The sequence below is a fragment of the Ursus maritimus genome, unplaced genomic scaffold, assembly GCF_017311325.1.
Source record: "Ursus maritimus isolate PB19 unplaced genomic scaffold, ASM1731132v1 scaffold_2, whole genome shotgun sequence".
Taxonomy (NCBI): Eukaryota; Metazoa; Chordata; class Mammalia; order Carnivora; family Ursidae; genus Ursus; species Ursus maritimus.
This window is the reverse complement of record NW_024424452.1, coordinates 41,044,522-41,067,699: the sequence shown is the minus strand read 5'-3', so window position 1 is coordinate 41,067,699 and position 23,178 is coordinate 41,044,522. Positions and strand designations below refer to the sequence as shown.

The 23,178-nt window shown below is 60.1% G+C and overlaps 3 protein-coding genes across 5 annotated transcripts in view; 1 reads left to right on the top strand and 2 right to left on the bottom strand.

Annotated features, from left to right (window-relative positions):
- Positions 1–1,297: 1,297 nt before the first annotated feature.
- Positions 1,298–8,106, bottom strand: RAB25 (RAB25, member RAS oncogene family). 3 transcript variants are annotated; one of them, XM_008696562.2, is made up of 6 exons: positions 7,691–8,106; positions 6,907–7,213; positions 4,012–4,207; positions 2,658–2,851; positions 2,005–2,085; positions 1,298–1,608 (listed from the first exon to the last, which is right to left on the bottom strand). In XM_008696562.2, the coding sequence occupies exons 2-6, from the start codon at positions 6,947–6,949 to the stop codon at positions 1,481–1,483; spliced, it is 642 nt and encodes a 213-aa protein (XP_008694784.1). In that variant the 5' UTR covers positions 6,950–7,213; positions 7,691–8,106; the 3' UTR covers positions 1,298–1,480. The 3 variants fall into 3 exon arrangements, with proteins under 3 accessions (XP_008694784.1, XP_008694786.1, XP_008694785.1); XM_008696564.2 differs by having other exon boundaries at positions 4,033–4,207; XM_008696563.2 differs by having other exon boundaries at positions 6,907–7,157.
- A 138-nt stretch (positions 8,107–8,244) lies between these two features.
- LAMTOR2 (late endosomal/lysosomal adaptor, MAPK and MTOR activator 2) lies at positions 8,245–11,061 on the bottom strand. Its single transcript, XM_040635788.1, has 4 exons — positions 10,851–11,061; positions 10,492–10,654; positions 8,650–8,739; positions 8,245–8,439 (listed from the first exon to the last, which is right to left on the bottom strand). Exons 1-4 carry the CDS (start codon positions 10,916–10,918, stop codon positions 8,383–8,385), a joined length of 378 nt encoding a protein of 125 aa, XP_040491722.1. The 5' UTR covers positions 10,919–11,061; the 3' UTR covers positions 8,245–8,382.
- Positions 11,062–11,864: 803 nt separating this feature from the next.
- LOC103668691 (ubiquilin-4) overlaps positions 11,865–23,178 on the top strand; it is an 18,814-nt gene continuing 7,500 nt past the window's right edge. The window contains exons 1-10 of the mRNA XM_040635789.1: positions 11,865–12,003; positions 13,405–13,556; positions 13,912–14,129; positions 14,687–14,949; positions 16,479–16,637; positions 20,039–20,264; positions 21,307–21,446; positions 21,853–21,936; positions 22,048–22,163; positions 22,331–22,529. Coding sequence (XP_040491723.1) covers positions 11,896–12,003; positions 13,405–13,556; positions 13,912–14,129; positions 14,687–14,949; positions 16,479–16,637; positions 20,039–20,264; positions 21,307–21,446; positions 21,853–21,936; positions 22,048–22,163; positions 22,331–22,529 — 1,665 coding nt within the window. The 5' untranslated portion in view covers positions 11,865–11,895. The remainder of the gene's footprint in view (positions 12,004–13,404; positions 13,557–13,911; positions 14,130–14,686; positions 14,950–16,478; positions 16,638–20,038; positions 20,265–21,306; positions 21,447–21,852; positions 21,937–22,047; positions 22,164–22,330; positions 22,530–23,178) is intronic.

Genomic DNA, 23,178 nt, shown 5'->3' with positions numbered 1-23,178 from the left:
CCTGGCCCTGGGCCCCAAACACATCTCCCTCTCCCCGATTTACTCTTCTCACCCCACCTAGGGACATTCTCCCCTGCTCTTTTTGTCCTAGAAACCCCGCTAGTTTGGGAAGGTAGAGTCTGGGGTGGGGAGGGCTTCCCCTTCCCCGCTGGAGGGTGCGGGTGGGGTAGGGTGGGAGGGGAGACAACCCTGGGGCAGGGGGATGGTCTCTCCACTGTAGAAAGTAGAGTAGGATTGTGGTCAGACTTAATTTGAGGCATCTAGTGAAGACACGTACAAATCCACCAAGGAAAAATACTTCAAAAGTAAAATAAAGGCGGGAAACAAAACGGACCCACGAATAATCAAGTCAAAGTGATGTTGCACAAAAGGCAGAGGAACCAAGAAGGGGGAGGGTTAATGTATTAAATGTGCTATTAAGAACTTAATTTTATTAAAAGTATTATTAATTAAGGCTCTGGCCTCTGTCTCTGCGTGTGAGCCCGACCCACGGTGGGGCGAGTGAGGGGACCATCATGGGAATTGCAACTGGGGGTCTTCTCCAGTGTGACTCTGGGGGCCCTGCCCCCTTGCAGGAAATGGCTGGCTCCCACCTGCTCTCCACAGCTCCCTACTGGAGTCTCCAGGCCTTCGGTTCCCTCCCTTTTCTCCCCATATACCACCTTGTCTTCCTGGGGTGGGGGGTGGGGGTGCAGCCTGTCCTGCAAAGCAGGGGATGGCCAGGGCCAGGTGGGGTGTGGGAGACCCTGCCTGCACAGCCAGCTCCAGGGAGACATTCCCCACTCATCCCAGCAGCTTCAGTCCATCCCTATACCCCACACTCCTGTTTCTCTGGGGGTCAGGCTGCAAACTGGGTAGGAGGCTTGGACCCTCCACCTCCCAGGCCCACGCAGACAGGGCTGGCCCTGACTTCCCCTTCTCTCCAACACCTCCCCCTGCCTCCTTCCCTCACCCCTGGCATTGGAGTGACCTCAGTTCTTGGCACCGGGGCCCTAGGCACCAGATGGTGCCTGACGGTGATTTCCTTTGTCTCTCCTTCCAGATACCCCCTCTTGGCCATGCTGTCCTCCCTCCCCCACCTGCCCTGGGGGTTGGCAGAGGGAAGGGTGGGCACCTCCCTCCCCCTTGGCACTGTCCCCAGACCACAGGACTCCAGAGGCAGCTGGCCCTGGGGGGCAGTGGGTGTGGTGGGGAGGATGGCGGTGGGGGAGGGGAACACAAGCTCAGAGGGGCCAGAGGTGAAGGGGAGACAAGGATGGGAGGCAGCAGGCTGGCCAGGCGTTGGTACAAAACACAGCTTTATTTGAAGGCCAATCTGGGGGGGGGGGCACAGGTAATAGAGATATGGGGGTCGGGGGAACATGAAGGTCTGTGGGGCTACTCTGACATCTGGACCCACAGGCCAGGGAACGGTCCTGGGGATTGGGGTGGGAGTGGGGCACCAGAAGGCCAGTGGAGGCAGGGCGGGCGCTAGCCAGGGTCAGAGGCTGATGCAACAGGCCCTCTTCTGACCAGGGCCCAGCTCCTGCCCAGCCTGGGCGCTGCCCAGAGTGATGGCGTTGGTCCGGCTGCTGTTCTGCCTCTGCTTGGACACTTTGGTGAAGATCTCTGAGGGGGGTGGAGGGCAGTGACGGGGTCAGAAGACCAAGAGCCCACGCTCCCCCGACACACATGGCACGGCGTCGCTGAGGACGGCGTGCGACCACACTTCAAGGAGGCTTTGCTGGAAGGAAGTGGAGTCTGGGCACCTGGGTCCCTTCTACTTACCTGGGTGGAGAAGGGCTAATCCTTAGCTCCCCGGGAAGTGTGGCCTTCTGGTTCCTTCCCCCCAGCCTCAGGCTTAGAGGCAGGGGGCACTAGGGAGGCTCTGAGAGGGTTGGGGGCCCACGGAGGGACTGAGGAATCATTGGCGGTGGGCAAGGACTGGCCGTCTGCATTCCCACCACTGCCCACAGAAGCTGCGGGGATGGAATGGGGCTGCCAGATCGAGGCAGGGGCTCTAACCTTTGAGGACAGTCTCGAAGGCCAGCTCAACATTGGTGGAATCCAGGGCCGAGGTCTCCAGGAATAGCAGCCCATTGTTTTCTGGCAGGAAGGGAAACACAATAATAATATTTACCTCATGTTTACTGTGTACATTTGCAATGTGCTAACCCCCCGGCATGTGTAGCTCATTTCGTGCTTGAAACCACCTGTGAAGTAGGGCTGGATATGATCCCTTTTCGCGCAAGAGGAAGCTGAAGCCCAGCAGCACAGAGAGACTGAACAAAGGACTGGCCAGGAGACATGAGGCTGGGCCATGGGACCTGCACCCTTAACCACTGCATCTTGCTGCCTCTGACCCCAGAGGCCTCCTGGGGAAAGCGTGACTGCAGCAGGTCGTGGGGAGCGCACCTGTCACACCCTGGATCCCTGAGCTTCACAGAGTGGCCTGCCTTAAAGTCAACGACAAATAATTGCCCATAAAGACAACCCTGGGGCAAGTGGTGGGACCGGGATGAGGGACACAGGGTGACGGAGAGGCGGGTCTGGGAGACTCTGAGGAAGATGCGATGCAGGTAGGGGACCCCAGGGCAGGAGCAGGGGCTGGGGAGGCGGGAGCTGGAGCACAGGGGCTGGGCTGGAGGGGACAGGCCGGCCTGGGGGGGAGCTCTCACCGGCGAACATTCGGGCCTCTTCAGTGGGCACCTCCCGGGCCTGCTGGAGGTCACTCTTGTTGCCCACGAGCATGACCACGATCGTGGCCTCGGCGTGGTCATAGAGTTCCTTCAGCCAGCGCTCCACCACGGCATAGGTCTGGTGCTTTGTTAGGTCAAACACCAGCAGGGCCCCCACCGCGCCGCGATAGTACCTGGGCGGGGGGTGGAGGGGGCGACAGAGGCAAGGTCAGAGGTGAGTACCAGAGATGGGGAAATATGAAAGCTGAGGTCCAGGGACCCACATCTGGTCGGGGCAACTCCAGCCTCTGGGCCTGATGCTGAGCCCTCTGGGGCTACAGGTACGGGGGGGAGGACTCTAAAGCAGCCCCTCCTTCTCTGAAACCACTGGCTCCCTCCTGCCTTTCTGCCACCACTTCCCTGGGTCTTCTGTGCTGATGTTAGCCCTTGCTGTCCACCCAGGTGCACTGGGGCCCCAGTCAACTCGGCCTCTCGGACGCCCACCTTCAGTGGGGTGTTCCTCACGTGGCTTCCGCGCCACAGTGCCCGTTCTGTCCCGTGGCCGTGTCTTTCTAGGACCAGCTAAATGCCCACCCCACGCAGCAGTCCCAGAGCTGACCATCTGAGGCATCCCTGCGAGCGTCCAGCCTCACTCTTCTCCATCTACCATCTACCATCCGGATTGTGCTGACTGATTGTTCCCGATTTATTGCGGGGTCAGCTGAGGCTCGTAAGAGCTCCGGTGACCAGGCCGAGAGTGCTGAGCGTGTGTGTGATTGGACCCTGAACTCCTGCTCGCTGCCCCGTCGGCAGGTGCCGTCCGCCATCGCACACGGAGACTACCCTGCTCACGGCCGGCCTGCCGCTGACCGGGAATTGCTAGGCGGGGCCTCCGCCTCCTGTGCGTATAAGACGCATCTCCGGGGCCAGCTCTCCAGGTGTGCGCTGAAACGGCACGGGGTGCCAAGTGCAAAGCAGAAGTGAGGCCACTCTCGGTCCCACAGTCTGACCCGGGATGGGGGACGTCCCTGCTTGAGCCTCGAGTTCTTGTATTAAGCAGGGATTAATTATAGAATCTTAGGTCTACAGTACTTTGAGGCTTACACCAAATGCCCACTGGCAAGTGCCTCGTTCCTCCCTGGACATGGAGCAAAGGCTCGGGAAGTGGCCCAGAGGCTGGGGCTCTTCGCTCTGGCAGCTGGTACCACTGTATCCTGCCTCAGGCCATGTGGCTCTCGGCATCTGGGCTCACCGGGCCACGGAGTCCCGGGATCCACCCAGGGAGCACATGGCCCTGCAGCCTCTCCTCCGGAGGTGCTCCCCAACTTCCCCAGCGCCCCCAGCCCGGGCTCACGCGGAGGTGATGGCTCGGTACCGCTCCAGGCCAGCTGTGTCCCATATCTGAGCCTTCACGGCGGCCGTGCCCAGCATGACGGTGCGGGTGGAGAACTCAACCCCGATGGTGGTCCGGCTGTCGTGGCTGAACTCATTCCGCGTGAACCGGGACAGTAGGTTGGTCTTCCCCACACCCGACTCGCCGATCAGCACCACTGCAGGAGGGGAGAGGCAGGGCTGAGATCGGGGGTCCACGCATCAGGAACGGGAACGGGAGCCGAGCCCAGGAAACCGCGGGAGGAGCCAGGCCTCCTGGCAGAGGCTTCCAGACTTCCCAGGTGAGGGGCCAAGAGTTCGGGCTGCAGGCCTGGAAAGGTTCTTGGTCAGGTCTGTGCAGTCAGCCTGCACTTCTGGTGATGGGCGCCTCCTCGGGCTGTTTGTGGGTGTCGGTGTTGAGGGGCTATGAGGTTGGCAGGGTGTGTGGATGTGGACAGGGCTGTAGGTCTGGGGAGCGAACATGTTTCTGGACTAGGCCGTGTGACAGCGTTGTGCCTGTCTGTGTCTGAGCTGTGAGGACGGGGAGGCTCGGCATGTGTGCGTGCGTGCAGGAAGCTGCCATGCGAACACAAATGTGGGGAGAACATTTGGCAGGTGACACATCGGGGGAGGGAGGAAAGTTCAGGGGGGGTAAGAAGTTAGGATCCCGCTGTCCCCAAGGAAGGACACAGGGCCAGGTGTTGGACGGGCCTACCCTGACGTGCGTTTTCACATGAAAAATGGGAATAACAATACTATCTATTTCGCGGATTATTGTTAGAAGTAAATGAGATACTGCCCAGGCTGACTGTTGCCAGCGGGCCGGTGCTTTCACTGTTGGGGTTCCAGGGACCGGGGTCTACTGGGGAGGCCGTGAAGAGCCTCTGGGCTGGTGCACAGCACCCAGGGCTCAGCTTTACCCACCACAGCAGAGCTGGGGGCTGGAGTAGGGCAAGGGGTCTGATGCAAGGACGACCCACACATTGCACAACCCAGAGCCAACAGGAGGACTACAGGAGGACCATGAGGCTGGCGCCCTGGGAGCCACATATTCAGGGCGCCGGTCCCCCACTCGGCCTCTCACTAGCTAGTGACCTTGAACAAGCGACTCAGCTTTTCTACATTTCAGTTTCCTTGTTTATAAAATCTAGAAAGCCCCCTCAAAGGTGTGCAGGGCAGGAAGGAGCTGGGAGCAGTGTGGGCGTGGGTGGGTGTGTATCCCTGCCTCCCCCCTGCTGGGAACCTCATCCCGCTCACCCCTGCCAGTGGGTGGGCTCCTAGCCCTGCCCTCATGCCCAGAGGGTGCTCAGGGCAAGGGCTTTGGAGCCCCCCAGACTTGGGTTTGAGCGTTGACTTTGTGACCATTTGTCAGCTCCTCACTGTCTCATCGTCATCCGTAAAACGGAGACACTAGGTGTTAACAGTGGTTGAGCGCCTACTATGTGCCAGGCACACCCTGAGAGCCTCACGCCTATTGGCTCCTTTAACCCCCACCACAGCACCAGGAGGCAAGTACCGTGATCACAATCCCATTTCTACAGGACAGCAAAACAAACACTTGGGGGGGATGTGGCTGGTACCAGCCAGTGCGGCTGGCCTCGCAAACAGAGGTGTGCCCCCCACCTCGCTCTGCCTTCAAGGAAGGACGAGCCCCCTGCGGCCAGCTCCCTCCTCGGCTCCTGCCCTAGTGCTGACAGCAGCCGCTCTGGGGCCGCCTGCCTCGGGTGCCCAAGCAAGGTGAGCGCAGCACAGCGCCTGCCGCCCTTGCCCGAGGCTCTGTGACCCTGTGTTGCAGTCTGGCTTCTCCCTGCATCTCCTCTCCCTTCCTTTCACTGGTGTTGAGCCAGATTAGACAACTTACACCCCAAACTTCTCAGTATCTGCTTCTGGAGACCCCCACCTGCACGAACTAGTCGACAGAGCTGAGATCTGGACAGCGAGCCTGGCTCCTGCCTACTACGCTTGCAAGAGGACAGATAGGTTTTGGGGCCGTTATGGAGACTGATGGGCTCAGGGCTGGCACAGAGAAGCGCTCAGGAAAGGGCAGTTACTAGTAGCAGTGCCGCCCCAGCCTCCCCTTCCTGAGACATAGGCCCGGAGTACTGGTTCCCCAACCGGAGTGGCCTGCGTCCCAGCTCAAGTGAGGGTGGGGCTTAGGCTGGGAGAGGCAGGGAGTGGGGTGGTGGCACAGGGAATCACAGCTCTGCAGTCCACCCTACCCCGAAGGAGACGTGGAAGTGGGGGTGCGTGGGGGCTGGGGTCTACAGGGGTCCATCGCAGGGGCTGAGGTCAAGAAGCAGGAAAGATGCATGCATACTTCCAGGATCAGCCAAGGTGACCCTGTGCCTGGTATTTGGGCCCAAAGGGGCTGCCAAGGGACAGCAGACAAGGCCCCAGCCCTCGGAGTCTTCCAGGTTCTATTAGACCCTGCTCTTGTTCTATGACATCTTCCCTGTCTTCACCCTGAAACGGACAAAGCTCTCCTTTCTCTTCTTTCCTGCACACCCACCCAGAAACAGGACTTTCTTCCTTTCAAGGTTATTCCCTCTTCTCAGGAGGGAAGTCCTCTCTGAAGTCTGACCTCCGTCCCTTGTGCTGCGGTGCTTGGCAATTCTAAGGATGTGGGCTTCCTTCGTGAATGGAGCAGAGGGGCCTAACTTAGCCCCGCCAGGGAGCGATCACCATCATTATCTGCAGGAGTAGAGCCCTCCGGCGGCTCCAGAACTTTTGCCCCAGGAAGCAGACCCTCCCCCTCCCCGCAGCTTGCTTTCTTCTCCAAAGGAATGATGGGCCCTGGGAGGGTCCTAGTAACAGGTAAAAAGACAGGAGGGACGCTCTCTGGCTCTGACGGTCTCTCTATTTACAGACCCCAACTCACCCTTGAAGACAAAGTTATAATCTTCCTCGGCTCTGTTCCCCATCCTGGCTGCGCATGGAGGGTATAAGTGTCTTTAGGGGCAGAGGTGACAGGACTCCGCGTTGCCTCCACGCCCTCAACCCTCGGCTCTCCAGAGACCTGGATCTGCCGCTCCTCTCATTGGGGGTAAAGAAACTTCCGCAGGCAGAGGCTTGAGGGCCCACTTGAAGCTAGGCAGGGCCTGGGAGGCTCAGCTCTGGCAGGTGGGGGTGCTGCAAGGAAGCCAGGAGGACGGAAGCTGAGAACAGGAAGAGCAGGCGGCGGAGACCTGGGGCCCAGGTGGGTGGAGAGACGATGACGTCAGACAGGTTAGGCAGGTTGAGTGTCCGCTCTTAGCCGGTGCTCCCGCAGTGGGGTGGGCGGGCAGGCTGGGGGTGGGAGGGCGCGGGGACAGGCACAGGACCTCCAGAGAGCCAGCTGAGGGCTGAGTGCACGGTGCTAGGGCTCCTGGGACCAGGGACCTACCTGGGCAGCCCCCAGTGAGTGAGAGCTAGCCTCTCAGGGAGCAGAAACCTGCTTGGCCTCCTGCTTTTCTGTCAGAGCCTCTGGTGGGGGGTGACTGGGGGCACCAGGGGAAGGGCTGCTGGGGCGAGAGGCTGGTGCTGACAGGTGCCAATCACTTTGCCACAGTGCAGAATTCTGGGAGCTGTGTTGTGGACACAGCAACTTTTGCCCCTCCCGACAGCCCAGGGCCTGGGATGGGCAGCGTTCCTCACCCTGGGTGGAGCTGAAACTCGCCACCTACCTCTGCCCTGGGACGGGTCCCTTCCTATGGCACCGGGCTAGGGGCTGGTAGCTCTCTGTCCAGACCTGCTCTACACACCCAGGGTAAGGGGAAACCTGGAGCAGAAACAGACAGATGCGTGAGCAGTTTAAGCACAGGGCGGGATCTGAGGGTTCACAGTAAAGCCACACTGCCCGCAAAGGGTTTCAAGATCTGGAGGGTCCGTGTGAGCATGGGGTGGCCCTGGTCGGTGGCTGGTGCACACTCTTCCACCCCCAAGAGCAGAAAAGGCATCTCCCCAAAGTTGAGACTGAACGGCACCGGCCTGGCAGGGCCCTATATTCTTGCTGTCCAGTAGGACCCCCACCAGTCTGCCGCTCCTCTGAGAGTACCCACAAAGGTGCGCCCATCAGGTGGCTGAACTTCTGCTCAGAGGGGTAGGGCTGGGCCATGCCACCGAGACGCCCCAGCTGTCAGAGGGCAAGGTGAGAGGCGGGCCCTCGAGAGTCTCCTAAGCAATCCCCGCTCCGTTCCACCTCCTTGGGCTCCTCCCGTTCAAGAAAGCAGTCATCACGTAAGACAGGAGTTCAAGTTTATTCTTGGAAAACACAAAGTCTCACCTTCCCCCCACCACCCAAAAAGGCTTCCCCAGGGGGCCCTGCCCCTCCAAATGGTCATTTATCTTTTCTGACCCCAGCTTCAGCCAAGGCTCATTATGAGGCGGCTACTTGGGTAAGGGGTTCCTCCAGGTACTGCACCAAGGCCTGGGCCTGCAAGAGGGGAGGAGAAATCAGGCCTGCACGCGGTATGCCACTAGAGGGATCCCCAATCCAGGCCGACTCCCGCTGCTGAGCACCCCGCCCCCACCCACTCCTGGGAGTCGGCCCACAGCTGACTCCAGGAAGGTGGTGGGGTGGCAGTGGACAGTGAAGAGCACAAACGCTGGGCCCACGGTCGTAGAGCGATGGGCACATACACACCTTGGCCTTGAGCATCCCGAAGCCCACCGTCTCCTTGGCATACATACACAGCAGAAGGTTGGCCACCCGGGTGATGGCGACACGGCCCTCCTAGTGGGGGTGATATCGTGGGATGTAATGTTCTGCTTGGCACCCTCAGCCCTCTCTTTCCCCAAGGGCTCCTCTTCAGAGAGACTATCATCTTCTTCCTTCCATGCCCTGGGCATGGCAGGAGCCTCAGATGAGGGGCTCTGGCCACAGCCCTGGACGCAGGGTCCTGAGCTCAGATTCCAGGGTCAGCACAGCTCCTGACTAACCAGCCTCCCCTGGGAAACTCAACCTCGCAGAAACTTGGTTTCTCTTTCTGTGACCCCTACCTCATCCCAGTTGGTGAGGATGTAGTACACAGGAGGGAGTTTTGAAACTGCAAAGGCCTATCCAAATGGGTGATGTCATTATCATGGGTTCACCCCAAAGACCCCGTAAGGAACGTGGGAGCAAATAACCCCATGTACAGTTCTCCTTTCCCACGGTAAAATTTTTCCAAATTGCAAGTCTGACTCTAGGGTCCAATCAACGAAGGAGGTGGGTCAGCATGAAAAAGAAGAAAAACAGAGTACACTGCATGTTTGTTTTAGTCGGGGGGTGTGGGCTCTGACTTCGCTGCTATTCTTATGGGTGCGGTGTGGACAAGACGTTGGAAAGCTGCTGCCCCACAGCACCGACTCTAGCTTCGGCACCAAGCAGGAGTCATCAGCAGAACCGAGATGGCATCCTTGGTTGGGCGTGGTGTGAGGAGGAGGTAGTCATCCCCGTGACCGTGGAAATCCTTTGGGAAGAGTTCACTCTTGGGCCTTTTCAGTTTGGTTCAGCAAACTTTCATTGGGCATCTGCTGTGTGCTGGGAGCCAGGTGCTGAGCTCCCTGCTTCTCTGGCCTCGCCTCCTACTCACCTCCCCTATTCCCATGCTGCTCCAGCTACATCAACCTTGTTGATCCTTGACCAGACATTATTCCACCTCAGGGCCTTTGCACTTGCTGTTCTGTCAGAAATGTTCTTCCCCTAGACGGCCATACGGCTTGCCAACTTCGTTCGGATCTTTAATGAAATGTCACCTTTTCAGTGAGACTGTCCCTGATACGTGCCCCACCTCACTTCCGTTTCGCATAGCACTCTCGGTATCTCACATCCTAGGGTTGACTTACATATGTATTCTACAGCACACGTAAAACCATGAGCCTCTATGAGAAGTTAGGCCTGAAGTTTTTGTCCTGTTTGCTACTTTCCCCCTAATCCCTGAGAGCGCTGCAGGGACCTAAACATGTGTTGGCCGAACCAACAAGAAGGCGAGTGAGACAGTTTCTGTTTCCCGGAAATTCACAGTCTAACGGCTACTTCCCCTTTCTGGACAGCAGCTGCTTCTTCTGTAAACTGAAGGGACGGGCCTAGGGCCTGGAGACTCTGCTGTGCTTCTGTGAGCCTGTGACTCTGGGGTGACAACACTGTACGGTTTACACCCTTTGATCTTCACCATAAGCCTGCGTGCGAGCATTCCTGTTGGGGGGTATTACTGTTCCTGAGTTAGAGGCGGTAAGAAAGTTCAGAGAGCTTAAGTGACTTACCCAGGGCTCCATGAATGACAAGGGGCCAGCTGAGCCCAGAAGCCCTGGCAGACGTGGGTCCCCGGCTCCCTTTCACCCCCACTTGCTGCATAGGGCCCTACCTACCATAATGCTGCAGCAAACCAACTCTTAGTAGCCCTCGGACACCCTGTCCCTGCCCCTCCAACCATCCAGGATGGGGTCCAGGTCGCCCCATGGGGATTCCCTTCGGGGACAGAGGGAGTGGCTCCCCTCTCCATACCATGCAGTCCATGAGGATGAATTTGAGATTGTCTTCATTAAACGCTTGGTTCCCGTTGCGGTCGTAGGCGGCCCAGATGTTGCTGGCGATGGCCGCGGTGACCCGGGCGTCCGTGTCCCCGTAACCGGAGTAGGCCAGCAGAGATCCCTCGTTATTCAGCAGCCTGGCGAGCGGCAGTAAGGGACAGGGACGTGCTCGGAGCGGCGAGAAAACGCCTGTGCTCTCGTCCCACCTCCCGCCGGGGCGCTTCCAGAAAGCAGGGGTCTAGGCAGAGCGCGACCCCTCTGCCCTCCTCCCTCCCCGAAACCCCTCCCCTGCGCGCCGCGGGCTGGCCGCCCGCCTCCTCCGGCCGCACTCACAGCGTGCTCTGGACACCTCCGGTGTTGGCCTGGCTTAGCACCTGGGTCAAAGCCTTGGGACGCAGCATGCCTGCGGCTCCCAGGCCCGGACTTCCGCGCCAGCCCCCGAGCCGCCTCCCGCGGGCCTCCGCGGGGACCTCCCCGAGCTCCCGGCCGCTTCGGAACGCCGCGCGACCCGGAGGTCCCGGCCCGGCTCTGGGGTGGCGACGTAATACCGCCCCGCCGCGGGAGGCGCCGGGAGTTGTAGTTCCGTGTGGCCTCGCGGCGCACCCTGGGAAGTGTAGTTCGTCTTTCCCGGGGGAACCATGCGGTTGCTGGGGGAAAAAGAGCGGGAGCGAAGGGACAGGGGCAGGACTGGAAGGACGTTTAACAACCCACTCCCCCACCCCCCGCCACCCGGGGAGAGAAGAGTCAGCACGCCCGCTTGACAGTCCACGACCAATAACTGAAAAAAGAAATCCCTGTATTTGTCAGGCACACGTTTGGTTACTTTCCAGAGCAATTGCCTACGTTATGCACGACCGTGTGAGATGACCAAGGCTCAGAAAGGCCTCTGGAGCCGTACTTAGTAGACTTCGTGCAGGCAGGACCTCCGGGGGCATAGGCAGTCCTAGAGGTGAGACCTCGAGTGGACGTCCAGATGTGGGGGAACTGAGCGTCCAAGTCGGGACAGGCCCGGGAACCGGAAAAACGCGGCGGCGACAGGCACACAGCGTTTTCGCGGGGGTCCCCGCGGAGGCGGCTGGGCAGGACCGGCCGCGGGCTGTCGCGGGGAGCCCGCCCCGCTCCGCCCCCCCACCCCCGCCGCCCCGCAAGGCCCGGGACCCCCGGCTGCAGTGCCCCCCCCAGGCCGCCCGGGGCGCTGTGGGCGCAGCTGGTCCGGAGGGCGGCGCGGCCGCGGGGAGGGGAGGGGAGGGCAGGGCAGGGGAGGGCGGAGGGGCGGAGGGGCGGAGGCCGGAGCCGAGCCGGCCGGGCGGGCGGGCGGCCGGGCGGGGAGGAGGAGGAGCCGGGGCGGGCTGGCGGGCGGCCGGGTGGAGGCGGCGGCATGGCGGAGCCGAGCGGGGCCGAGGCCAGGCCCCCCATTCGGGTCACCGTCAAGACCCCCAAGGATAAGGAGGAAATTGTGATCTGCGATCGAGCCTCCGTCAAGGAGGTAGTACGCGCGGCGAGGCTGGCGGAGGAGGGGTCTGCGGAGAGAGGGGAGGCTCCGAGGCGGCGGGGCGGCGGGCGGGGCGGCGGGGGCCCCGCAGGCTCTCGGAGGGGCGGGAGGGGAGGAGCGGGGCTGGGGGCGTCCTGCGAGGCGGCTGCGGCGAGCTCGGCGCGTGCGGCGGACTCGAGGCCGGGGCTCGCCTTGTGGCCTGCGTTGGGGGCGTGGCGGAGAGCGGGGAGGGGGCACCTTGCACCGGGGAGGGGAAGGACTACGGGTCTGAGGGCAGCGTGCGCCCCGAGCGCTGGTCGGGGGTTCGAGGGGCCGCGGCCGGACGGTCTCCGGGTTCGGTGCTGCGCCAGGGGAGCGGGCGAGGGGCGCCCCCGGGTGCTGGGGCGCGGGGCGCTGGGGGAGCGTTTCCCTCCGCTCTTATCTGTCCTACCTTTTCAAATCGAGGTGGTTACGGTGGGCCCTCGGTCCCTCCGGGACTTACGGCGTGCAGTAGGTGCTCAATAAAAGTGTGTTGGGTGAGCGGATGAGGGCACATTGCCTGTGCTCGCCACCCCCTGTGGCTGCTGCAGAATTTCTCATAGGCGGGGCTTCAGATAGGCCATCTGGTTGGAAGGAAGGGATCTGGAAGCTGCCCCGGCTTAGCAAGTGCACTCTTCACTGAGCGTGTCCTGGTTTGGTTTGTTCGGGTTTGGTTTTCGGAGGAGAGCTGATAGATTTGGAGAGTCTGACTCTCCCTGGGCCAGTCTGTAGTGCCATCGCTGCCCCCTGCCCCCTTATAAAATGACTGCATTCCGGAATTTACATCCTGTGCCTTGCAGAGCTCACTTTGAAATCCGCCTTAGCTGAGAGGCCATGTATTGGGTCAAGAGCCAGGGCTTTGGTGTCGAGACCTGACTTCCAGTCCGCCTGGGATGTCATGGAACTGCTCTGATGATCAGTTTTCTCGTCCTGAAAGTGGAGATGACAGTTCATATCTATCTCACAGGACTGAGACTCTGAACTCCTGAGTAGTCGCTGCTGTTAGAGGTCGTTGGGGTCTGTGTGTTGTGCTTGTTACAAGAAGGCTGGGCATAGGCAGGGAAACCTGGAGTCTAGAACCGAAGGCTGTAGGGAGACAGGCCTGGGTCCAAGGTTGCTGGAGGAATTGGGACAGAGAGTCACAGGGAGCTGGGGGGAGGGACTGAGGCGGGAGGCGTAGGGAACTGGCTGAGCCTTCTGGGGTTGAGCGAGACAGAGCCTGTCCCTGGTCCATGTCTTTGGTTAACAAAGGAGCTGCTCACTGCAGCTGGATGGATAGGTTCTAGACTGCAGAGGGCACTTCCCAGACCCAGGGCAGGGTCCCTGGTGGGTGGAGGCCAAGGAAACTCTGCCGTGACCTCTGCCTCTTGATCGCAGTTCAAAGAGGAGATCTCCAGGAAATTTAAGGCCCAGCAGGATCAGCTGGTCCTGATCTTCGCAGGCAAGATCCTCAAGGACGGGGACACACTGAACCAGCATGGCATCAAGGATGGGCTCACTGTCCATCTGGTCATCAAGACCCCTCAGAAGTAAGTCCGGGACAGGAGCGGATCCAGCTGCTGCCTGGGCCTGATTTTCCCATCCGGTCCTCACTTTCTCACCTGTCGCTCACCTGTACCCTGAGAGCTCTCGGAGGGAGGGATTGCTAGGCAGCCCTGCAGTCTCCCCTCAGGGGAGAGGAACCTCGGCTACCTCTCCCAGAACGCCCTGAAGGCAGATGGTACTAGTTCCTCCCTCCGCCTGATTTCCCGCCTGCCCCCAGCACCACCCACTCCCGCCTGAGGGTTGCTTCAGGCCTACGTTAGGGCAGGAGCTGCGCCAGAAGGAAATCCTTGTCTTCCCTTTCCTGTTCACTTCAGCTGGGCTTCGTTTCTCTGTCCTCAGGGCTCAAGATCCAGCTGCTGCCACTGCTTCCCCCTCCTCCACTCCAGACCCTGCCTCGGCACCCTCCACCACGCCCACTTCACCCGCCACCCCTGCCCAGCCCTCCACCTCTGGCAGCGCCTCCTCAGATGCCGGCGGTGGGAGCCGCAGGAGCAGTGGGGGGGGTCCCTCCCCAGGGACTGGGGAGGGACCCCCCAGCGCCACTGCATCCATACTCTGTAAGCCCTTGGGGAGGAGGTCACAGGCCTGTTTTGGGGCTAGGGAGTAGGTGAGAGCCAAGAGGAGGCAGCAGCATGCCCCCTGCTCCTGGTCTGATGGGGATGGGGGACCCCTGGATATGGGATTCCAGACACTGGTACTTGGGCGAAGCTGGGGAGGAAACCAGTCTACCAGGGTCTCCCAGAGGATGGGAGCATGGATGAGCATTGGGAGGGAGGGACAGAACGGGGTTGGGGTGTGGGGAACGCAGGATGAGGGTATTGGCGTTTGGGGACAAGGGGGTCCCGCAGCAGCCAGCTGAGGAGTATTTATTGCTCATTCAGCAGGCCACCCCTGGTCAGCCTGTCTGTGCTGTGCCCGGCCTCTGCCGCCAGAGAGGTCGAGGTGGACCGGGCTCCCTTCTCTGCCCGCAGTGGGGCAGGGCTGGGGCCGGGGAGGGATTGGAAAGGGGAGGTGCGAGGAGCAGACAGGGCCGTCGCAGACACCTGCCTGCAGTGGCTGTGGCCCGGCGGGGGCAGGGTCTCGCTGCCGACCGTGACCCCGGCCCTCCCCGCAGCTGGCTTCGGGGGCATCCTGGGCCTGGGCAGCCTGGGCCTGGGCTCCGCCAACTTCATGGAGCTGCAGCAGCAGATGCAGAGACAGCTGATGTCCAACCCCGAGATGCTGTCGCAGATCATGGAGAACCCTCTGGTCCAGGACATGATGTCCAACCCCGACCTGATGCGTCACATGATCATGGCCAACCCCCAGATGCAGCAGCTGATGGAGCGGAACCCTGAAATCAGCCACATGCTCAACAACCCGGAGCTCATGAGGCAGGTGGGTGCGAGGGAAGGCGGGGTGGGGTCGGGTGGGACACCCACCCAGAGGGCCCCAGCCGTGCCGCCTCGTCCTGCCTCGGCGTGGCCGTGGACCGACTCACTCAGCAGCACGTGGCGAACGCTGGGGGTATAGGCCTCGCTGTCCGGAACTTGTGGTCTCAAGGGGAGCGGGACGAACAAGTGTGCGGTGATGACGTGGCGTGGTCGGTGCTGTCGTACAGATAGTCGCAGGGTCCCCCGGGAGCACAGGGGGGCTCAGAGGAGGCCTCTGGAGGAAGTGTCACCCAAGCTGAGACCCAGAGGAGGAAAAAGAGAGTGTTCAGGGCTGAGGGACAGCAAGTGAAAGGCAGTGGGGTGTTCGGGGAGCCCTGGGGCTGGGCAGGGGCGGAGGCTGACGGAGACCCCGAGAGGCGGTTCTGTACTGGCCTCCAGGAGCTGTGTCTCCCGGCCCGCTGCACCGAGGGACGAGGGTAGATGATGTCGGCAGAGCTGTGGGTACCCGTCTGGGTTCACTGGGAGGTAAGTTCCTTCAGCGCGAGGATTTGCCAGTGTTTCTTCACGGTCCAGAGCAGTGTGCCTGGTGTGTGGCGGTCCCTAGCAGACACGTAGTGAGTGAAGGAGTTACAGGGTAGGGAGTCAGGGTTCTGTCTTAGACATACAGGTGTTTCGGGGAGGCAGGTGCGGAAAGGACTTGGGAATAAGGACAGGGAAGGCATCCCCAGTCGGGTGTGGTCAGGAAGGAGCTGTGCGGTTGTCTGCGTCAAGGACTGCAAGTCTCCGGGCGCTGACACGGGCCAGCCCTTCCTGACACCGAGCTGTTGGCTCCAAAGGGAAAGCCCCCGTCCTTGGGTTTCTCAAGGTCTGGCTGGGCAGAAACCGAGGGCCGGGGTTAGAGGGCATTGGTGGCACCGTCCTGGCTTGAATGCCTTCCCTCCCCGACTTGTGGTCGTCTGCCAGGAGCCACAGTAAGTCGGGCAGGCAGACCAACCTGGCCTCGAGACCTGGCCCACCACTCACTGCTATGGGTCCTCAAGAGTCTCTGCCCGTTTTCTCATGTGCAGAATAGGGACAGAAACACCTCCTTGGCACGAGTATCGTGGTGATCCCAAGACGTCAGTTGTGTACATTGCTTTGCCAGGCATCTGTATGTAGCAGGCGCTCAATAGATGTTGATTTCCTCTGCTGCCTCCTCCTCTTTCTCGTGTCCATTCTTACTCAGTTTCCTTTCGCTCCCTGACACTGGTGCGGGCCCCCTGAACCTGAGGAAGGGGAGCCGTGCCCTCACCCCATCTGGGATCATTGTACCGCGGTACAGAAAGCCTAGTGGAATAGCCACGGGAAGGCAGGGTTGGAGCCAAGGTGACCGTAGAGAAAAAAAGTCTGACTTATCTGACCCGCGGCCCCTGTTGGGCACTTCCTGGCCCTGGCCCCTAATCCTGATGCAGACCCCTCCTCAGGGCCCACCCTTGTCCAAGCTTGGTGCTCCCCTGGTTTCAGGATTCTTCCCGTCTCTCCCTTCTCCGCTAGACCATGGAGCTTGCCCGGAATCCAGCCATGATGCAAGAAATGATGCGGAACCAGGACCGGGCTCTGAGCAACCTGGAGAGCATCCCTGGGGGGTATAACGCCCTCCGCCGCATGTACACCGACATCCAAGAGCCGATGTTCAGTGCTGCCCGGGAGCAGGTGGGGCCGGGGCCAGGCTGTGGGAGGGCTGGTGGGGCTCAGGAGTCCCTCCCCCAGACCCAGGCAAGCCCGGCGTGCTCCCTGCTTCTCTTTTCTGTTGCGGCCCTCTGGGATGGGCCTGGGCTTGGAAGCACTTCTCATGGCATAGGCAGGGGTGGTCCAGCTTGGCATGGGACCGAGGCGGTGGGGCGGGAGGTAGCAGAATTCCCTGGGGATGTGGGGGGGGGGGGTGTAGCATCCGAGGGATCTGACAGCCTTGTGCACCAGGGCCTCGAAGGTTGGGGGCAGACCTGGGGTGAGATGGCCGCCCTCAGCACAGTGCGTCTCAAGTGTGGTCCACGGGTCGCCTCAATCAGCATCACGCAGGGAGCTAATCCATAATGAGCCTCCTCGTCCCCACCTTTGAGCTACTTAGTGACTCAGTCTCAGGAATCAGGCTTGGGAACACGCACTTGTGACAGTGCCTTATGAATTCTTGCAAATATATAAAGAGTATAGACAAGGATACAGCATTGCCCCAGCGTGTTGCCATAAATAGCTTCGGTGCCTTTTGGTTCTTTTTTTAAGTTTAATTTACACTACATTATACGCTTACACACTTCAAAGTTCCGAAGTTACACAAAGTAAACAAAAGGAGTCCTTCTATTTCCATCTCTCAGCCACCTCTTGTCCACCGCAGAGGTGACTAGTGTTAGTGGTTTTTAGAGTTTCCTGGACATGTTTAATATTTGCAAATAAGACGTTACAGATCGAATTGCAGCCTCCCGGTGCCCCTGCCCCGTTTTACCCCTTTCCCTCTCCAAAGCGAACCGGCACCATGAAGTTGGTGTTTACCATTTTGCTGCTTTGAGGGCCTGTGTTTGTATCCATAAATAACCTACAGCATTGATTTGCATATTTTTAAACCTCATAGAAGTGGTATCGTGCTGTTCATATAATTTTTAACTTGCTTTTTCAAAACGTTTAGAAAATGTCTTATTGGAGAATAATATAGCTTCAGAAAGGCACACGTATCATCGGTGTGCAGCTTGATGGGTTTTCCTATACTGAACACCCCCCAAACCAGTGCCCCGGTGGGAGGGTGGCATCCTATGTTACTTTTTCCTGGTGGAAGAGAAAAAGCCCCACATCCTCAGTGGTTCATGCTATCCCAACAGATTTTCTTGCTCCCGAGGCTGCTGGCCTGCAGCAGGTCTCCACAAGTAACTGTGCGCCTTGCTGACTCTGCAGGGACCCGTTGGTCTGTTTGTCCCTACAGTGATACCACATGGTCTTAATTAAGTCTGGGCATCGGGTAGAGTAAACCCCCCCCCCCACCTCACTCTCCAACGTCTTCTTGGTTATTCTTGACACTGCTCTTTCAAATTTTAGAAGGGCTTGTAGGGATCAACTACGAGTTTTTTAAAGAATTTATTTTAATAAAAAATTATATAAAGACAAAAGGAATTTATTTATTTTAAATTACATTTAACTATTTAATTGAAAATTATATCAAAGTAATGCATGCACCTGGTTAAAAAAAAAATCCACTAGCTGAGAAAGGCTTATAACAAGCCCTCTGGCTAATTCTGATGCACACCAGGCTGCAGAGCCGTTGGGAGCATGGAGATTTGGCGTCAGCAAACCGGTGTTCGGATACTTGTGCCAGCATTTCTAGGGGTGCGGGTTTAAGTGAGTTGCTTTACCTTTCTGAGTCTTAGCTTCCACATTTTCAGACTGGAGGCGGCGTGTTAAAGTAGTGGTTCTCGATCGTTTTGGCCTCAGGACCACCCTACATGCTTAGGAATTGCTGAGGACCCAATATTCACTGAATCTGAAATTAAAACTGAGAAACGTAAGGAATGTTTATTAATTCGCTTTAAAATGAGAGTAAATCCACTACACATTGACATACATGGCATATTCTTTGAAAAAATAACTTCATTTTCCTAAACAAAACTTGAGCGGAGGGTGGCCTTGTTTTAATTTTTGCAGACGTCTTTAACGTCTGGCTTTACTGCAGGATGGCTGGACTCCCAGCTCAGCTTCTGCATTCGGTCTGTTGCAATGTCACCTGTCATGTAGCCTCTGGAAAAGGCCACTGAACGCTCGCGAAGACAACAAAAGTGAAAAAAGGCAGATAGCACCTCAAAACGATAAAGACAGTGTTCAGCCTTGCAGGGTCCCAGGACCGCACTTTGAGAACTGGTATATTGGAGGGCTGTTGTAAACATTAGAATAAATGTGCCAGACGTGTAGTAGGTGCTCAATAAATGGCAGCCGTTGTCGGAGGGAGGTCAGAAAGAGGCTCGGGCCCTAGAGCGTACCAGGAACCCAGCGGTGGTGGGTCCCCAGGACAGGACATCGGAAGCAAGGCCAGAGCCCTAGGCTGTGGTGTGCAGACCCTGGCCTGCTGGCCTGTCGTCAGCAGGCGTCTGGTCAAGCAGAAGAGGCACAGCTCAGAGCTACAGGGTCCTGGGTGAGCTCTGGTCCCCATGACCGGCTTTGAAGAAGCAGGAAGCCCCATGGTGAGGAGAGGCTGAAGCTCTCAGGGACCTCCTGCTTAGGTGAGGACTAGCCGGGACCTCAGGAGTGGGAGTCTGAGCAGGGGCGTAAGGTGTGGACTCCGTCAGCAAGCATGCCCCTGCACAGAGCTCTTTCCTGGGTGCGGTGGATCTGGAGGAAGGAACTTCCGGGGCTGCCTTGGACAGCACACCGTAAATGGGGTGCAGGCCTTGGGTGACACAGCAGGGAGCCTGGTGCTGAGGGGGGCTGTTTAGCTGAAGGAAGGAGGCCGAGGAAGAGGAGACGGTGTGGGGGACGCAGTGGAGGGAGGGCATGCTCGGCCAGAGACGTGCTCCACCGACGGGCTCCGCTGTCTGCACCGCGGCAGACAGAATGCCATCTTGGGGACCTGGGGAGGAGGGGGTTCTGGGGAGTGGGTGTTGGACCCAGATGGCTGGGAAAAGGGACGCCTAGAGGCAGATCGGGGCTGAGGTAGAGCCAGCTGCCATCAAGCCAACAGTTGTTAACTGAGCACCTGCTAGTGTCAGGGGAGGGCTGCAAAGAGGACCTTGTCTCTGCCCCTTAAGAGCTAAGGGGACAGATACGGCATTACACAAGGGAAGGGTGCGTGTAAAGTACCACAGGGCCCAGGGGAGACGAGAGACCAAATGTTCAGAGCCACTGGGAGAGACGGGAAGTTTCCAGTTATCCGAGCGGTGTTGTGACCAGGTCGCCAGCCCTGGCCAGCCCCCACCCTGAAGGATGAGGGGGGAGCTGCCCGTTGGGAGCTGCCCTGGGTCTCAGGCCCCTGTCCCTTTCCCAGGGAGGGGAGGCTGTTAGGTGAGAGGACCCAGAGGGCCTGGCCCTTACCCCTGGTCTGTTTCAGTCCTTAACCCAGAACCTTTCCCTCCTCCCAGTTCGGCAACAATCCCTTCTCTTCCCTGGCCGGGAACTCCGACAGCTCGTCCTCCCAGCCTCTGCGGACTGAGAACCGAGAGCCCCTCCCTAACCCCTGGAGCCCCTCGCCCCCCACCTCCCAGGCCCCCGGGTCCGGGGGGGAGGGCACCGGAGGATCGGGGACCAGCCAGGTGCACCCGACAGTCTCGAACCCTTTTGGGATCAATGCGGCTAGCCTGGGGTCAGGTATGTCCTGGGGTGGGAGGAGCTTAGTGGGGTCACCAGGGTGGTCCCTCTGCCCCAGGACTGCATGGGGCTTACACTGCTCCAGAATATTAAAGACAGGTGAGACGGTATTGAAGCCACGGAAGGGGCTGTGCAGCCTCAGAGGCTGCAGGGTGCTTTGGGCCGTGTCTCCTGTTCCTGGGAGCAGCCTGAGTAATGGCTCACAGATAGGGCCGACCCCACCTGCTAAGCTCTTGCAGCCGTGCTGTCCAGCTGTCCAGCGTCAGTGGGTTGGACTGGGGAGGAGCGTGTAGGGGAGGACCCGGGGCACACCTGGGGCAGGCAGGTATAAGGCTGGGAGAGATGGATGTGCAGAGCTGCCATGGACAGAAGTGGGGGTTATGCACTGCACAACCCTTGGGGAGGCCCCATGTATCTGTAGTGTGACCGTGCATATGATCCTGGGGGTGTCTTTGGTAGATGCCCTGATTTCTCTGTGCCCTGGCGGGGGTGGGGGGGCACCTTGATCCCAAAGTCCCTCTGGGTGCTTATTTTAAAATCAGGGATTTGAACCTGATCCATGGCTTTAAAATTGTACTCCAGTGCTGGGGTGTCTGGACCATCCCCAGGAGGAGGAAGGAACAAGAGGGAGGGGCTCCAGCCATCCTGCCAGGCTCTAAGCAGCCCGTTGGCATACTTGGTTTTTGAGTGAGATCTGGTTTGAGGAAAGGGCTGCTGCCACAAGACAAGTGTCAAACCATGAGTGTACGTGACCTCTGTCGGGCCCTTTCCAACCCTGACATTGAGCCTGTGGCAAGAGCAGTCCGGGGGGCGTGAACGAGATCCCAGTTTCAACCGGCGTGTCCTTTGCAGAGCAGCCGGGAGAGGGGCCAAGCCAGAGGGACAGGGACCCACGCCCCCGTGCTTGGGGGCCCATGCTACGGCTGCCCTTCTGAACTGTGGAACCAGTCAGCATTGGAAGGAGGGAGATGGAAGGGCGGCAGCATCTGGTTTCCATCTGGACCCCTTTTCTCCTGTTCCGTTGTTTTCCTCCTCATGCCAGGGGTGTTCAACAGCCCAGAGATGCAGGCCCTCCTCCAGCAGATCTCTGAAAACCCCCAGCTGATGCGGAACGTGCTCTCAGCCCCCTACATGCGTAGCATGATGCAGACGCTGGCCCAGAACCCCGACTTCGCTGCCCAGGTACGCAGCTGCCACGGGGGAGCGCGGTCCAATCAGCCCCGAGCCAGGCTGCTGGGTGTGAGTCTCAGGCCCACCGCCCCCGAGCTGAGCCTCTCAGTTTGTCCTCCTGTGAGCGCTCAGGGCAGCGGCTCCCCCTTCGGACTCGTGCCGGTTCAGTGCGTTCATACGAGTACGCGGCGCGGTGCAGGCTGAGCGCTGTGGACTCGCGCACTGCTGTCAATGCCAGACGTGGCACTGCATGCCCCGGCTCGCCCCAGTGTGGCTCCATCTCCTCTCACTGCCCCACGTCGGCCTCCGGGGTTCCCCAAGAGCCACACTTCCCGCCGTGGTGGGGGTGCCGCGGGAGGCCGTGGGGGTTCTTGGGGTGGGCGGGCCCAGGTCTCCCCTGCTGCCTCCACCCCGGCAGATGATGGTGAATGTGCCGCTCTTCGCGGGGAACCCCCAGCTCCAGGAGCAGCTCCGCCTTCAGCTCCCGGTCTTCCTCCAGCAAGTGAGTGGGTCCGACAGCAGGTGGGAGGGCGGGGCAGAGCTCGGGCCTGGGGCTGGGGTGGCCTCCTCCGTCCTGCCACTCCCATGGCCTTCCTGTGCCCTTTCCCACCAGATGCAGAACCCGGAGTCCCTCTCTGTCCTCACCAACCCCCGGGCCATGCAGGCGCTCTTACAGATCCAGCAGGGCCTACAGACCCTGCAGACCGAGGCCCCCGGGCTGGTACCCAGGTAAGGGTTGTGGTGGGGGGCAGCAAGTTTCGGGCCCCCTCCCCGGGTGCTTCCCGCAGCCATCGCGTGTCCGAGGGTCTGCTCTCCTGTTCCCTCCGCCCTTCCTTCTAGACCTCATGTGCCCTCCCTTTCTCAGCGGCTCATCTCTTGGTCTATCCTGCCTGCAGCCTTGGCTCCTTTGGGATGTCCCGGACCCCGGCACCCCCGGCAGGCAGCAACCCCGGGTCTGCACCCGAGGCCCCCACCTCCTCGCCGGCGCCCCCTGCCGCGTCTCCTGCCGCGTCTGCCGCGGGGGCTTCCAGCGCTCAGCAGCATCTCGTACAGCAGATGGTCCAGCTGTTGGCCGGTGGCGGTGGGAGCTCGCAGGTATGCAGGGCGGCGGTGCCTTCGCCACCCCGGGCCTCCCTGGCGCCGTGCGGCGGAGCTGCGGAAGGGAGGCAGCCAGCCCCGGGCACTTGCTGGCCTCAGGCAGGTTGCCGCCTTCCCTGAGCTCCGTTTCCGTGGCCGTGAAATGGAGCCGAGAACAGTGACCGCCCCGTCGGGCTGCCGGGCGCCGTGCTGAGCGTCTTCTGGTGCCTCCCAGGAGCCTTGTCAGGAAGCTGCTGGCTCTGTCATGAAAGGGGAAAACGGAGGCCCAGAGAGGTGACGTGCTTGCTCGGAGTCACACAGCCCGGGAGTCGGTCACGGAGCCGAGATGCAGACCGGGGTGTGCGGCTCTTGAACGTGCGCCTGGACCCGTGTCCAGCATGGGCGCCTGTCCCGGCGCACTCGCCGGAATGGAAGTGGCCGCCAGCTCTGAGGCAGGGGAGGAGGCTCTGGGCCGGGAGGTCCCCGGAGCCCTGGGTCACAAAGTCAAGGCCAGGGCGTTGGGCAAGGGGTAGCATTGACCTCAGGTGAGGCCCTTCACCTTTCTCTGTAACTGCCCTGGGAAAAGCCTTTCAACAGACACACCAGCGTTCCCCGCTCTGTGCAAGGCCGTGTGTGCAGAACGCTGTGGAAGGCTTGCACCCGGGGT

What these genes read in the sequence shown, in the direction of transcription:
- RAB25 (XM_008696562.2), bottom strand. Translation starts at nt 6,949, where the DNA reads ATGGGGAACAGAGCCGAGGAAGATTATAACTTTGTCTTCAAGG. An exon ending in AGAGGCCCGAATGTTCGCCG is followed by an intron (nt 2,086 to 2,657) that starts GTGAGAGCTCCC and finishes CCTTCCTGCCAG; the next exon opens with AAAACAATGGGCTGCTATTC. An exon ending in CTTCGAGACTGTCCTCAAAG is followed by an intron (nt 1,609 to 2,004) that starts GTTAGAGCCCCT and finishes CACCCCCCTCAG; the next exon opens with AGATCTTCACCAAAGTGTCC.
- LAMTOR2 (XM_040635788.1), bottom strand. Translation starts at nt 10,918, where the DNA reads ATGCTGCGTCCCAAGGCTTTGACCCAGGTGCTAAGCCAGGCCAACACC. An exon ending in TCATCCTCATGGACTGCATG is followed by an intron (nt 8,740 to 10,491) that starts GTATGGAGAGGG and finishes CACCCCCACTAG; the next exon opens with GAGGGCCGTGTCGCCATCAC. An exon ending in TCGGGATGCTCAAGGCCAAG is followed by an intron (nt 8,440 to 8,649) that starts GTGTGTATGTGC and finishes CCCCTCTTGCAG; the next exon opens with GCCCAGGCCTTGGTGCAGTA.